At 43.3% G+C, this 15,451-nt stretch overlaps 1 protein-coding gene across 1 annotated transcript in view; it reads left to right on the top strand.

Moving 5' to 3' along the window:
* Window positions 1-15,451, top strand: part of MCF2L2 (MCF.2 cell line derived transforming sequence-like 2) — a gene marked incomplete at its 5' end in the record, with an annotated part of 193,282 nt that overhangs the window by 131,269 nt on the left and 46,562 nt on the right. Inside the window, 3 exons of the mRNA XM_079763591.1 lie at window positions 12,142-12,208; window positions 13,209-13,324; window positions 14,432-14,501. Of these exons, the coding sequence (XP_079619717.1) occupies window positions 12,142-12,208; window positions 13,209-13,324; window positions 14,432-14,501 (253 nt within the window). The remainder of the gene's footprint in view (window positions 1-12,141; window positions 12,209-13,208; window positions 13,325-14,431; window positions 14,502-15,451) is intronic.

Below are 15,451 nucleotides of genomic sequence, written 5' to 3'. Positions count from 1 at the left end.
AAAGAGAACGATAGGCTTGATGGATAAGAACAGAGCACTCAATTTATTTAATTGGGAGGAGGTGCGTGAACATTTTGAAGTTAATTAGAAATAAGATTAGATGAGAGTGGTGACGCTGATTTAACCATCTCAAAGAAGGAAGACAGGGTCGCCTTGCCCTCTTTATCCACAGTCGCTGCTGGTGAACAAAAACCACTATGATCGGGGAATTTGCTTCGCAGAGCACTAGAGAACAACAGAAAGTACTGGAAAAAATGAGAGGAATTGCAATTTGCATGTTAGATTTAGAAAGAATAAGATAAGGCAGAGAAAGGGCAGAGGAGAAAGAGATGTGGGAGACAGGACCAGAGAATAAGGCTGAAGGGCACGTCTCACAACTTGTTGGGAAAGAAGACTTGAACCCCAAGTACAAGGGAATCTAGGAGATGTTGAGAGCAAGAGACCGGAGAAAGAAGCATGCCTTACTGAAATAATGGAGAAGCAGTTTTGATGGCTGACTAGCTTCGCGCCTAACCCCACTGAAGCACAGAGCCAGGCTTGACTGGTTCGGGTAATTTGCACTTTCTGGACTCTGTTAGGTAGGAGATGTCCTCACAGACTCTGCATTGGCCCTGTCCTACTCAGACACACCACAGGCCGTGTTCTAAAATGGTGAGTGTTCATGCAAGGCCTGAGCTGCGAGAGGGATGGGCTGGAATCCTGACCTTCCTGCCGGCCACAGGATCTGGGCAAGTGACCCACCTCTGTACACCGCACGGCCATTCCTGCCTGGAAGGGTGCAGTGAGGACTGACTGCAATAACCATTACATGTGTGAAGGGCCGAGCTCGGCAATCCTCAGGGGCTGGGTGGACACCGTCACCCTCATGCCACCTCGGCTGCAGAAAACGCCTCTCACTGGTGAGCTGGCAGAGGCGCCCTCATGCTGCACCCCATCACCATGGCTGCAGAAGGACCTGCTGTGTGTCACGTCTCTGTTAATACAGCATCGCCCCTTCACATAACGCACCATCTCTGGCTGCCTCCTCCTGTGCTGCCCGCCATCCACTCCACCCAGTCCTTCTGGCTGGGCTTTCCTCCCACACCTGCTCCTTGGTGGTCTCGTCCGTGGCCTTTATCCCTGACTTGTTTGTCCATAGATTCTGAGCTCCACACGTGAATGTCTTCACTTACATGTGTCACACAAGTCCTAAGCTTGACACGTCTAAAATGCATGACCCAAACATGTGTTTGTGAAACGCTGACTGGGTGGAACTTGACTGTCCGAAGGGCCAGAATCCTCTCCTCACCAGCGGGCCCAGCCCAGGGCGTTGCGCGTCAGTAACAGTTGGCACTGTGTCGCTGTGTAAATTGTCTGTGGATCTGTTCCCCGCTCTTCTGAGAGGCCTCAGACCTCCTGAGGGGGGAGCCCACGTCCTGCTCGTCTCCAGTTCCCAGGAAGAGTCCCCCACAGGCTCTGCACAGAGTGGACACGTAGGTACTGACCGTTGGTTGAGTTGAATGTGTGCTGAACGCTCCAACGGTCATCACACATTCAAACTTCCCTTCCAGGAAGCCCGCCCGCAGGACAATGGCCCCAGTGTGCTCCTCCCTGATGCCAGCAGCCCCAACGCTGACACTGGGGCACTCGCCCTCCCCCACAGTCTTGCCTCTGCTCCTGTGGTTTGGCACATTCCGCATCCTCCCTCCGTTCCAGGGCTTGGCCGCTGCATGAAGCCACACAGGTACACCTGGAACGGGGAGATGCAGGGAGCCCAGGACACAGAGGCACTCACTGCAGGCCATTCTCACCCCACTGTCTTCCTTTCTCTCCTCTGCACGGGGCAGGGGCCTGCTGCACCGATCATCTCCTAATCACACACAGGGCTTCTCTACGTGCCCACCTAACCTCAGCGGGGGCCCCGCACGGACAGGGGCAGCCTCGGAGAGGCAGGTCCTGGGGGCTGGGACCCTCTGGTCCAGCAGAGCTGTGCTGTGGATGGGGCGGCCTCGCTGGGGGAGGGGTGGGGAGAGAGGACTGGGGTGGAGTGAGGTAGCACAGGTCTCCCTCCAGGCTGCACATGCCCAGGCAGCCCCAGTGGCAGTGGCCTGGGCCCATGCCCTGGCAGTGGTTCTGCCAGCATTTCTCTCCCCTCCCCACCTGCAGATCAGACACACACCTCACACTCCCAGGGCCATCAGGGTTCTGGGAACGTTTCCAGGGGCTGCCTCTAGCTCCATCTCCTGCCTCCTACAGGAGGGCACGGCCAACCTGAGTGAACGATGACATCTGTGCAGGGACGATATTGAATGTTGTCTGACTAGGGCTTATATTTTAAAAGACAGTTGGTATCAGCCTTGCCAGCTCTCTGACACTTGGTATCAGCCTCGCCAGCTCTCTAAACTGAGCACAATGATTTGGGTCCTGTGATGGGGCGGTACTGAGAAAACAAGAACATTACAGCAGGTGCGCAGGAAATCGCACTGACCATGACATGGAGGCTGCAGGCCTGGCCCAGATGGAACCACTTGTGTTTTACACTTAAGCTTGGTTGTGCTGATATTTTAAGGACAACTTAAAATAGAATTCTCTGTTTTCCTTTTCTTAATAGTTAAAAATGTCTAACTGTTCCTTGCCTGCTTTATGAAGCCTATGTGGTCCAAAGCCCACTCAAACCAGACAGTTATAGGCCTACCTGAGATTTATATTGAGTTAATTATTTAAAACTAGAGGCCCGCACCTGTGGGGTCCCTCGGCCTGGCCTCCAGGCATCGGGCAAAACCGGCTCTCTGACAGACATCCCCCGAAAGGGTCCTGGATTGTGAGAGGGCGGTTCTTGGGTGATGCACCCCAAATCGGGCTCCCTCCTCTCTGGCTCCAGGTGCGTCACCCAAGAACTGCAGCTGCCAAGTCACCGCAGCTCGGCAGCTCCTGCGTTGAGCGTCTGCCCCCCGGTGGTCATTACGCGTCATAGCTACCAGTCGGCCGGTCGAAAGGTCGGGTTGTCATTTAGGCTTTTCTATAAGCAGACCATCGTTCATTAAGAGTTCGAAATAGTTTTGCTGTACTGAGATTTTTGTTTCATGTAACAGTCCTTCTAAGAAGGCAACTCTCAAGTCCTTGATAAATCATTTGATCTGAAACAATATATTTCATCATGACTCAGTCTCGGTGGATCTGATGACCAAGGTCATAAAACCAAATATTAAACATTTTGCTATTTGAACCTGCAAGTACGGGGTTAAGGAATGCTGGAAAGAGAGAGCAATGTTTCTGAGAGATATGTTCTATTATAGTAAGTAAACAAACCTCTTGGGAGGAAAGGAATTAATAGAATAATAAGCTATATGCAGGGGAGATAAAGATACAAATAGGTCTGCAAAAAAAAAAAAAAAAAGGTATACAGGGCAGAGAAAGCAGTGTGGCTCTTCCCAAGGTTTTTTATCTTTGACTATTTTATACATTTTTCTGTCTTTGGGATTTTCCTTTTTTTTTTTTTTTTTTCAATAGACTTCTTTGTATTTGCATGAAGTGGAAGCTTATTAACTGTTTCACAATTTATTTTCTTTACCGAAGATTACTGAATAATTTGGATACTCCTGATGGAGTTAGTACCATCAGTACCCTTTCCTATGAACTGAATGGATAATGGTTTTCCTCTCAGCAGTTTTCCATGAATTTCCTTGGTGTGCCTGCAATCTCTCGCACATCTTGTTATGTTGGGTTGAAGATGTGCCTGTGGACCATGGCTCTGAGACTTCAGACCAATTCCCTGAATCCTAAGCATGAACACCCAGGGCCTGAGCTAGTTCCCCCCACCTCCGTCAGTGACAGGAAGGACCACCATGTGTCCTTCCTGTCACTGACGGAGCTATGCTGCAGAATATTGGGTGCTGCGTTAGTGGACTGACATTCATCCTTGGCATATCAGTTCCCCCGCCGCTGGTTTTAAAGCTAGAAAGCCTATACTTGAACTCTTGCTGGCAATGCCTAGCCAGCAGTTTGATCTCAATCAAATCGCTTACTGCTGTGAGTCTTAATTTCCTCCTCTGTGAAATGAGAATAACAATTAGTACCTACTATTCCTCATAGAATTGGCATCTGTCTGTTCCTGAAATCTATCATTCATCCATCCCATACATTTATTGGGAATTTACCTGCTTGGAAGTCATGGGACAAGGATGAATAAGACAGGACATCTGTCCTGGACGAGCTCTTTATCAGGTGTTGGATGGCTCAAGGAATATAACAAACACATTGAAAAAGACACCTTACTTCACACCCAATGGGCTGGCTATTACTTACAAAATGGAAAAATAGTAAGTGTTAATGAGGATGTGGAGACATTAGAACCCTGGTGCACTGATGGTAGCACTACAGAATGGTACAGCTGCTTTGGAAAACAGTACGGTGGTTTCTCAAAAAGTTAAAAATAGAAATACCATGTGATCCAGCAAGACCATTCTGGGGCCTCTGTTCCAAAGAATTGAAAGCAGGGACTCAAGCAGAGGCTTGCATGGCAATGATCACAGCAGCATTGTTTGCAATAGACAAAAGGTGAAAGCAACCCACGTATCCACCAACAGATGAGTGGGTAAAAACAACAGTGGTATATCTAAATAATGAAATATAGCCTTAAACAAGGATGAAGTTTTGACACATACTACAACATGAATGAACCCTGAAAATATTATGCTAACTCAAATAAGTCAGACACAAAAGGACAAATGTTGTGTGACTAGACTAGGCAAATTCCGAGAGACAGAAAGTAGAATAGAGGTTACCAGAGGATGGGGGCAGGAAGGAATGGGGAGGTTAGTGTTTAATGATTACAGACTTTCAGTTTGGGATGATGGAAATGTCCTGGTAATGGTTACACCACATTGTGAGTGTACTTAGTACCACTGAATTGGACACTTAAAAATTGTTTAAATGGTTTAAGTTTTGTGTCATATATATTTTTGCAACAATTTAAAAAAACCTTTATAATGCCTAACGTTATACAAATGCAGGATTGTTAACTTGAATTAGATTAATGGGATTGTGTTTATAATCAACCCCTCTTTTTTAAAAAATGAAGTATGCATGAAATTACTTTGTCATTCTTTATTATGTGATACTGAAGATCAAGCATCCATCAGATAAACTTTAATAATAATTTATTTGTACCCCATCCTCTTCCAAAAACAATTTGAGGTAATTACATCAGAGTAATGAGATAAAATCTAATTAACGTAAGACAAAATATAGAAACAGATACAAAAGTGGAAAAGCGTGAACAGCTACTGAGCAAAACTGTTAGCCTTCCAGGAACCAGGGAACTATTCATATTCATCAGACCTTTTATAAATGCTTAAAATATCATTGGCTTCAGCATGATCATTGTATGAGTCAGAGCAATGATTTTCAACCTTTTTCATCTCGTGCTACACATAAAGTAATTACTAAAATTCTGCAGCACACCAAAAGATATCTTTTTTGCCCATCTGACAAAAATAGGTATAATTTTGATTGATTTACAAAATAATAATAGTAATTACCTACTCTTTGCTTTAAAGTGACTTTTAAAAAAATCAGTATCTGCCCTAGCTGTTTTGGCTCAGTGGATAAAGCATCAGCCTGCAGACTGAAATGTCCTGGATTCTATTCTGGTCAAGGACACATGCCCGTGTTGTGGGCTCGATCCTCAGTGGGGGTGTGCAGGAGGCAGCCGATCAATGATTCTCTCTCATCGTTGTTTCTATCTCTCTCTCTCTCCCTTTCTGAAATCAACAAACATATATTTAAAAAATCAGTATCCATATTTGTATATGAGGATTTCTGATACCAAAAATGAACCAAGCAGACACAATCTTATTATTCGACGTGACCAATACAATATATATTTATGGTCAACGACAGGGCATTCACACCAAGTGACTATTGTTGTATTGGCTGTTGTAATTTTTTTATTTGACAATCTATGGGAAAAGAGGTCAATGCCCCTGACTAAATAGTCAGGTATTGCATGTTTTCAAAATTCTTGCAGCACACCAGGTGAAAATGGCTGGTCCACATAAAGTGTTCTTTGTTGTTACCATGTACAGTTTGGGGAATTTATTGAAATAGAAGAGGGATGTAAAACTAAGTCTGAACCTATTCTGTGCTTAATGAAACAGGCTCTTGGAGAGACACCTGCCCTGCTGGCCAAATCAACCTCCCACACCTTCCCCCGGGCTCCTGCATCAAGTCTGCACGGTAGCCTGGCTTGACAGCATCCCCTCCATCTGGGCTCACCCTGCCCTCATGCTCCCCCTCCAGACCCTTGTCCCAGCAGCCTGGTTCCCACAAGGCCCCAGTGTAGCCAGGATCCTACACATGGAATCCTTCTTCCTGTCTTTATGGCCAAGTCCTCACCTCTTACTGAGGATGGTTCAGATTTCCCCTTCTCTGAGACCTCTCCAGACAGGTTGAGTCCCCTTCTCTTTGCACTCTTCTCTGTACCTGCTTGCTCTCTACTCTCTGGTATCTTATCACACTGACCTGTAGTCATTGGTTTCTTGTCTTTGTCACTAGACTAAGAACTGACTGAGGCCTGGGATTATGATACATTTCTCTAGCTCAAGTGCCTATTATGGTGCCTGGGTCATAATAGAGAGCCAATAAGTATTTGGATCTAATTATTTTTGCCTGTGAAACAATGATGAGACTGTAGTACTAAATTCATCTGAAGCTGTTAAAAAAAGTTTTCATGGAAGAAGGAGGATTGAAACTGAGTTTTCAAAAATGATTACAATTTTGAAGGGAGTATAAAATAATGACAACACAGGAATAACTAAAGGAGGAAAAGTGGCCAAAAGGAGTGGGTCAGATCAGTATTACTCAATTGAATAGCAGAACATCTGTACTAGAATCATCTGGGGTGCTTGTAAAGTTACAGATTCCACCTGTCACTGCCATCCACCACTCCTCATTCTGAGTCTGTTTGTCTGAGTCTCTTTAGTGCAAGAGTCTTATCTTGTAAATGGAAAGTCTTGAAATCCTGGAGGGACTGTTGGCAGTTGTGGGCACTTGAGAGCCATTTTAAGCCTTTAAAGAGGGAGAATGGAGGTGCGATGGAAATGGAGCTTTGGGAAGGGCATACATAGACTAGTGGTTTGTGAAACAGATTGACGAGAACGAGTTCTCAGAGGCAAGGATGAGATGCTAGGAGTGCACCAAAGTATTTAAGAAAAGAGGAATGGTGAGTTTGCTCCATACTGGCAGCACCAGAAGTAGAGAAGAAGCATGCTGAGAGATGAAATGATGAGGCTTGGTGACAGACTGAATATAAGCGATAATGAAAGGATGGAGTTTGAAGTGACAACTGTTTTGGGGACCTTAGGAAAATGGCAGATCCACTGATGAGCATGCTATTTCTATCTAATGAGTTCTATTTCAAACGTGAGGTGAATGAGGTGTATAGGAGGCAGCCAGGTGAAGATGTGGCTTGCAACATGGACTTGGGTGTGACCAAAGGTCTGGGAGGAAGATAAGGATGTGGGAGAGCCAAAAGAATGAGGGAAGAGGAAGGAAGGAAGCCTGGAAACCTGAGTTCAGACCTTTGGGGAGCAGCAACGTTAGACAGGAGGCAGTTGAAGCAAGGAAGCAACAGAGAGATGAATAAAGATTTAGTACTATAGAGAAACCAAAGGAAGAGAAAGGTTTAAGAAGGTGAACATCCATTATGTCAGATGTTCTAGAATTTGAGAAGGATAAGAACAGAACTTCCAAATTTGGCAAAGACGGTAAAAAGTGAAAATCTGTAATACTTGCTGATGTGTGTAATGTGATCTATAATCTATAATAATAAAAGTGTAATATGCTAATTAGACCAGACAGCCAAATGACCTTCCAGACATCATTCTGGACATCATTCCGGATGAAGCTGCGGTGGCGGGGGCCGAGGCAGAGGCAGTTAGGGGCAATCAGGCAGGCAGGCGAGCAGTTAGGGGCAATCAGGCAGGCAGGCAGGCAGATGGGTGGTTAGGAGCCCGCAGTCCTAGATTGCAAAAGAGATGTCCGACTGCCAGTTTAGGCCCAATCCCAGGATCGGGCCTAAGCTGGCATTCAGACATCCCCCGAGGGGTCCTATATTGCGAAAGGGTGCAGGCCAGGCTGAGGGACCCCCCCCTCCCATGCACGAATTTTGTGCATCAGGCCTCTAGTATTAGGTATAAATAAAAATTAATGACAAATTGTGTTTATAATTAATGAGCAAAAATATACTTCTGACAAACTGGTTCCCAAAAGGATACTCTTCTATTGGAAAGCCGGGACAATGGGGAAGGCCAGTAAGAGGCAGGGAGGATAAGGAGCTAGGGTTAAAAGGGGGAAAGATTAGGATGCATGGACAAAGAGAAACTTATCAGGAAATCCTAACATGTACGTACTTTAATGATCTTGCTTACCAAATAAGATTGCATTCATTATTTTAAAAGGTTCCATCTTACCCCTTGGTTATGGTATCATCTGAGACAAACATGAGGTGTCATGTGGAATGGAACCAGATAGCCAAAGCTCTGTTTTTATGCTACCTTCAAATATGGTTCCATATTTGAAGATAGCATAAAACAAACAATCATGCCTCCATTTCTTCCCTAAAGTCCAGGGTGGGAGGTAGGGATAGATCCCCCTTTTAAAGGTAAAACAAAGAGCCCAAATGTGCAGGAGTGTAGAGTGCATTAGTGCCGGCTGATCCAGCAGGTCAGCCCCACCTCTGGGTAGATACCAGTCAGGACATAATTACTTGAGGTGTTTAAAGGTTTTTAAATTACTTGAGAACTCCCAGTGTCTTCTGTTCTTCATCTACATAGTATATTTGGTGGCTTGGGTGTTCAACCCTTGAGAGTCTTTTTCTATGAAAAAAGGTATGTGCTTTGGAATAATAAAGCAGACAATCATCAGGTAGAAACATAAAATTTCTCCCATTCTATCCTTATTTGAAAGGAAAACAAAGGAGAGGAAAGGAAAAAGAATGGCTAACAGTGACCGAGGGTTATTGTTATTTTTAATTTGAACTGAAATGTAGGTGGCCAATGTTCAGGGGACTTCTTATCATTGGAGTTTTATCCGTTGCACTCACACAAGTAAAAAGAAGTAGTGATCCAGCCAGCATGGCTCCGTGGTTGAGCATCGACCTATGAACCAGGAGGTCAAAGTTCAATTCCTGGTCAGGGCACAGGCCCAGGTTGTGGGCTTGATCCCCAGTGTGGGGTGTACAGGAGGCAGCAAATCAATAATTCTCTCTCATCATTGATGTTTCTATCTCTTTCTCTCCCTCTCCTTTCCTCTCTGAAATTAATAATAAAAAAAATAAAATAAAACAAACAAACAAAAAAAAGAATAAAATGAAGTAGCTGGATGTGATCCATGGACTGTTCTCCAAACTATAACCTGGGATATAACCTGATGAGGGATTTTTTTTTTCTTCCAAGTTGTGAATATTTTTTTGTGTCAAATTCTTAAAAACTCCTAAGAGTCTCTAAGTTCTTACATAACTGTTGGGCAATAACTTGGATTTCTGCTCACCACCTAGTTATTTCTACCTTTGGACTTCATGTAATCACCAATTCATCCTTAAACGGACTTGCCAAGTCGCCTAAGCCCAGTGCTTCATGAGGGCATGAGAGGCTGGCTGTAAATCTGGTTTTCTATGAATGCTTCACTGTTGCTGTGGTTCTACTTGATGTCATAGCTCATAGAAATAGATTGGTATCAAGGCCTATGTTTCCTTCTGACAATCATTTCAGGATGATTTATAAAAAGCGAAGAAACCTCTGATTCAGTGACTGTTTGCTAAGTATGATCTTAAAGTAACTTTCTTGGTAGTCTTTCTCCTTGAAATCGTACCCTCTGTCAGTGACTATCCTTCATCAGTCTTGTCTTATAACAAGCTTTTATAAATAGATACAAAGATTGTCATTTTAAAAATAACTGTTGAGCTCTAAAATATGTAAATTGTGGGATTTATATATAGCCTTCAAATAGGGTTTACATATCATTACCTCTAGTTACACTCATTTTAAGGTGCCATGTAAGCCATTCCTTCAATTATAAAAGTGGTAAATGTTTAAAGTTTCTTAATCTAATATTGTAAAAAAAGTGTAGAGTAAAATGAAGAAATTCTCCTTCCCTGTTTTTCAGCTTTCAGTACCACTCTCCCAAAGCAATCACTATTGACAGTGTCTTAAGTTTCTTTGTATGAATTTTCTAAGCATATATAGTTTTACATATATGTATGCGTGTACACTCATTTTTATACAAATTGCACACTGTGCATACTTTTCTGCATCTTGATTTTTTAAATTCACTTAAAATGATTGTCAGATCAGCATTATTCAATTGACTTCGTTCTTTTAAAAACTGCATGGCATTTCATCATAGGTATGTACCATAATTGATTGACGAGCATTTAACTCATTTCCCACATATATCTGGTTGTTGCTACCATGCTGTTGCTCTCATAACAAACAATACACATTCTTAAAAGTGGAATTACTGAGTCAAGGAGCTCGCGTTTTCGATGTGACAAGCTATTTCTAAGTTATTGCGCACGGATTTACACTCCCGCCAGTACTGTCTGAGAGTGTTTCCACATCCTCATCTATCGGTCTCCCTTTGAGATTTGAAATTTCTGCCATGTTAGTAAGTTGAAAATTATTACTTCTTTTTACTATGTCTTCGTTAGGTTCGTGTGCACTGAGCGTTTTGGGTTTTTTTTCTTTTCTTTCTTTCTTTTTTTTTTTTTTACATAAGACTAATAGCTATTTGTATATTTGTGTGAATTTCCTAAATCATGTTCTTTATTTGTCTCTTGCCATGTCCATTTTATGAAAGGAGAAGAAACCATTCACTAGGCTAGGTTACCGTTTAATAGATAACCGTCGACAGTTCACAGGAAACCATAAGTGTGCATACTCTACTCGTGAACTTGTACAAACACTGACTGACTCACGTGGAGGCCTGAGAGAAAGCCTGGGAAGGAAGTGTGGCCTCACAGCCTGAGAAGAGAGAGAAAACAGTCTGTCTGGAAGTAGATGTGGGAATCTAGCCTCACTCCATTCGTGTTCTATGGCTGCATAAAAATGGCCAGAAACTTAGCAGCTCCGCTCACAGTTTCCCTGGCACAGGCATCCGGGCACAGCATGACCGGCTTTTTGCCCAGGTCCCACAGATTAAAATCAAGCCATTGGCTGGCTGTGCCCAGTGTCCTAGGTTCACGCCATTGTATTTGCAACTCAGTTCCTTGCAACCATAGGACTCAAGTCTCTGTTTCCATGCTCTCCATCAGCTAGAGGCCATGCCCAGCTCCTAGAAGCTGCCTCTGCTCCTGGCCACGCGTCCCCTCCAAAGCCAGCAAAGGAGAATCTCCCTTATGTCACCTTCTCATGCTTCCAATCTCTCTTCTTCTAGACCCAGAGCTAGAGATTTCATGGGATGAGGTCAGCTGATTTGGAACAAATCAGAATGGCAAAATCGCATCTGAGCAGCACCTAAATTAGTGTTTGATTGACTGACTGGGAGAAGGTCTGTGTATAGCAGGGGCCAGGTATCTTGCAGATCATCTTAGAATTTTGCCGACCTCACTCCCCACCTGCTTTCCTCTAGGGAAGCAGATGGAGCTCAAGTCATTTGGCTGAGGAAATCAATCCCCCTGAAACATCGAATGCCAGAAGAAGGGGGCATAACTGGCATCTATCTAACCCGGTGCACAAAATACACCCAAGTGGGTGAAAGATCCAAGTGAGCAATGAAACAGAAGAAAGCTAGAGCTAAAATCTAGGAAACTACACATACAACATAGGGGTCAGGCAAACTCTCCTGACCAAGGATCCAAACCAGGCATTTCCTACTCCACCATCTGCCCTCTTGACCCCCACACTGTAGCCCACCCGAGGACAAATCAATCGCTAGCTGCACACCCGGGTTTTGAATCCTCCGATCTTGCCATTTCCTCTAACGTCAGTCTGATCAGAGTGTGGTTTTGTGAGCTGTTGGCCTTGGGTAGTCCATACAACAGGATGAATTGACTAAGTAAGTGAGCCACTAAGAGGAAGTATTGATGAGCATTATTCTAAAAGAATCCTAAAACATTGTTCCTCCCCCCTCTCTTTCATCTTCCCACCTGCTGCTGTGATTCAGGTGCCTTATACGTGACTTGCTTGAGACTGAAAAGGTTTATATAAAAGAAATGAAGAGCATAATTGATGTAAGTAGATTGGGGAGGGGGATGTTAAACATGTATTCAAATTGAAGAAATTTTGTTACACAGAGAATCAAAATAGTTGCCATGTGTCTCTAGAATTCCCCCCAAGGTTTTAGGTCTTATAATATTGCAAGTGTTTTTCCAGCTGGAATAAGCACATTCTTATCACCATTGATCCATGTAACTAAATACCTTCTAAAGGATTGTGCCACTTCATACTGATTCTGGTACTGCTCAACCAGGTTCACCATATGCTTGCCAAAAAGGATATGGTCATTGACATGTTTTTGATAATTTAATAAGAGAGAATTGTTTCTCATTGTTTTAAGTAGCACATTTTTCTTACTAGTGAAGGGCATAATCTTGAGGAGTAAATTATGTGTACAAAATTTTAATATAATTTTTTTACCATAAAATATCAGAAAACCAAATATCCAATTAAAAAGGGAAGGAATGGTTAATCAAGTCTAACATACATGCTAATTATTTTGTAACAGTTAAATAATAATGAAATTATTCAACTGTTATAAATAATTATTTTGAATAATTTGTAGCAACACTGAAAAATGCTTGTAAGATTACATTAAAAACCATATATGTAGAAATTTGCAAGCAGACTTTAAAATATATGTGGCAAAACAATGCGATTTATTTATGTGTGGTGATTATAACGACATAAAATAAGCTTCTAAAAGTCATGCAGGAAATATAATAAAATGATAGTAATTGCAACAGGTCATAAAAATGATAGGTAAGTTTTTAAACATATATTTGTCCTTCTTGTAAAAATGCCTTTTTATTATCATTCCCAATAAACCATCTTCTTCTGAAGATGGACCGATGAGGAAAATAATATCAAAAGAATCTGATGAAATGGCTTTCGGGAGATATGTGTTCTATATTCCCCAATTATTTTATTAAAGTTGTATTCCCTGGAGTAGCGAATTCGGATCATCTTTCATATGTTCTATCTGTAAAACCTACCTTGTTTGCCCCTCTGCAGGGATATATCACTCCAATGGATTATATTTGGCTGAAGCATCTGATTCCAGACGTTCTTCAGAACAACAAGGACTTTCTCTTTGGGAATATTAGAGAACTTTACGAATTTCATGACAGGTACATAATAATTCAAATTATCAGGAGAAATGGAAAGTAAGAGAAGGCTGGGAATCAGACTGATGGAATTTGGCCGTGGAAGTACTTAGATAGTTTCTGGCTTACGCAAGTATACTTGTCCGGAATCCGCGGGTTGGGATGGGATGTGAAGGAGCGGAGAAGTGCCACAGGATTCCAGGGGGGAGAGGGAAAGGACGTTAATGAAGCCTGAACGAGGCTTGTTGTATTTGTGCGTGTGCTCTTTTGCCAATGTATCTATTTGTGCATCAGCATTTATTGAGCACCTGCGGGTGTCAGACACTGTGTTCCGCATGGGGAACACAAAGATGACCATACCTATTATCAAAGGGTAGTGCTGGGACCTAGGGTGTTAGAAAATGCTAACCGGTCAAACAAGTTGTCCTTTTAGCCCGGGGCACTTTAAATGCCGAGTTCTAGAGAAATGGAGGACAAAGGGACTTTGGAAATTATTTTCCAACCCTTGCAATTTGCAGATGAGTAAACCTCACTTTACTCACGAGAACGACCCCAAAATGACACATCTAATTGCCGGAAGGGGAAAGAGCCTTGGTTGCTTCCTAACCACATCTTCTGTCGATTGGCCTGTTGTCAAAACCGAAATGGAAATCTCATTTCTGATACTTTCCCTGGGAAGTTACGTGGCCTCTCGTAACCTCGGGTTTATGAAACCCTATCTTGCAAGGAGGTTTGGTGGAAGATGAAATGAGATATTGTGTGTGAAGCACTCAGCGTATGCCTCACTCACAGGAAGCTCACGGTGATAGCAGTGGGCAGCAGCAACAGCAGCCGTTCTTATTAACGCTAATGGGTGGCAGGAGGCATCCGAGCATCCCGTCGGCAGTGGCTCGTGCTTAGAATTATCAGGGAATTTAATGTGGTTGTTTGAGGGAATCCTACCAACGTCACAGAATACACTATTTTTCTTCCAAGTCAGTGTGTTGACGATGAACCAAGAGCAACAAAGTTCAGAAAACAACATTTTTTCTAGGCACCTCTTAAAACCTTATATGATTTTACTTAAAAAAAAAATTTTAATGCATGTAAATGTCATTTTAAAAGCATTATTATACTTCTCCACCCCCCTAGGACTTTTCTAAAAGAATTGGAAAAGTGCACTGAGAACCCTGAACTTCTGGCTCGTTGCTTTCTCAAGAGAGTAAGTCTGTGTTCCTAAACAATCAGAGTAACTGTGTGATTCAAGTCAGCCCTTAATTTTCTGTGTAGGTGGCAAGGGCTAATGGCAAGGCCAATGGTCTGAAAACACATCTGCCTTTGGAATGCGAAGCAGAAGTCCTTTGCACAACTGCACGCGGTGTGAGACATGTCCAGTTTGACTGAGCTCACTCATAGGTGGGGGCCACTTATAAGCCTGGCTTCCGGCAAAGCCCAGTGAAATGAAAGACTGGCCCCCAGGCAACCCAAAGCAGCTGATCCTGAATAACTCCGCATGACTAACCTAACTCTTTCAGGACCAGAATCACACTTACATTCCTCACTAGTTGTATTAGTTCTCTCAAGAGAAGTAGTACTGATGTAACACTGAAAATATATTGACTTTCATTTGATGTTTTATAGCATAGAGGGTGGTTAGAAAATGTTAACTCTACGGCCTCTCTGACGTATAGCATCCGAATTGTGAATTTCCTGTTCTACAACAACATACGTCTGACGACCTCCCCTTCCAACCGCACAGCCCTCTTCCCATCAGGCTTCTCCGCCCCTGCTTTGGGCAAGAAATAGGCTGTTTGGGCCAGTGGTGCTCCCTGGGTGCTGGCATCCACATGTTCCCCTCCCCGTAGGAGGACTGCAGATGATCCTGCTGCCCTCAACTTCCTAAATCTTTCCCATTTCTTCTCTCTTAGCCATTCTTTTCCATCTCTTCCTTGTTTTGTTTTTTTAATTTTTTTAAAATTAATTTCAGAGAGGAAGGGAGAGGGAGAGAGAGATAGAAACATCAATGATGAGAATCATCGATTGGCTGCCTCCTGGAGGCCCCCTACTGGGGATCAAGCCCGCAACCCGGCCATATGCCCTTGACTGGAATCGAACCTGGGACCTTTCAGTCCGTAGGCCGATGCTCTATCCACTGAGCCAAACCAGCTAGGG

This window comes from Cnephaeus nilssonii, assembly GCF_951640355.1.
Source record: "Cnephaeus nilssonii genome assembly, chromosome: 3".
Taxonomy (NCBI): Eukaryota; Metazoa; Chordata; class Mammalia; order Chiroptera; family Vespertilionidae; genus Cnephaeus; species Cnephaeus nilssonii.
This window is presented reverse-complemented; position numbering and strand designations above follow the sequence as displayed.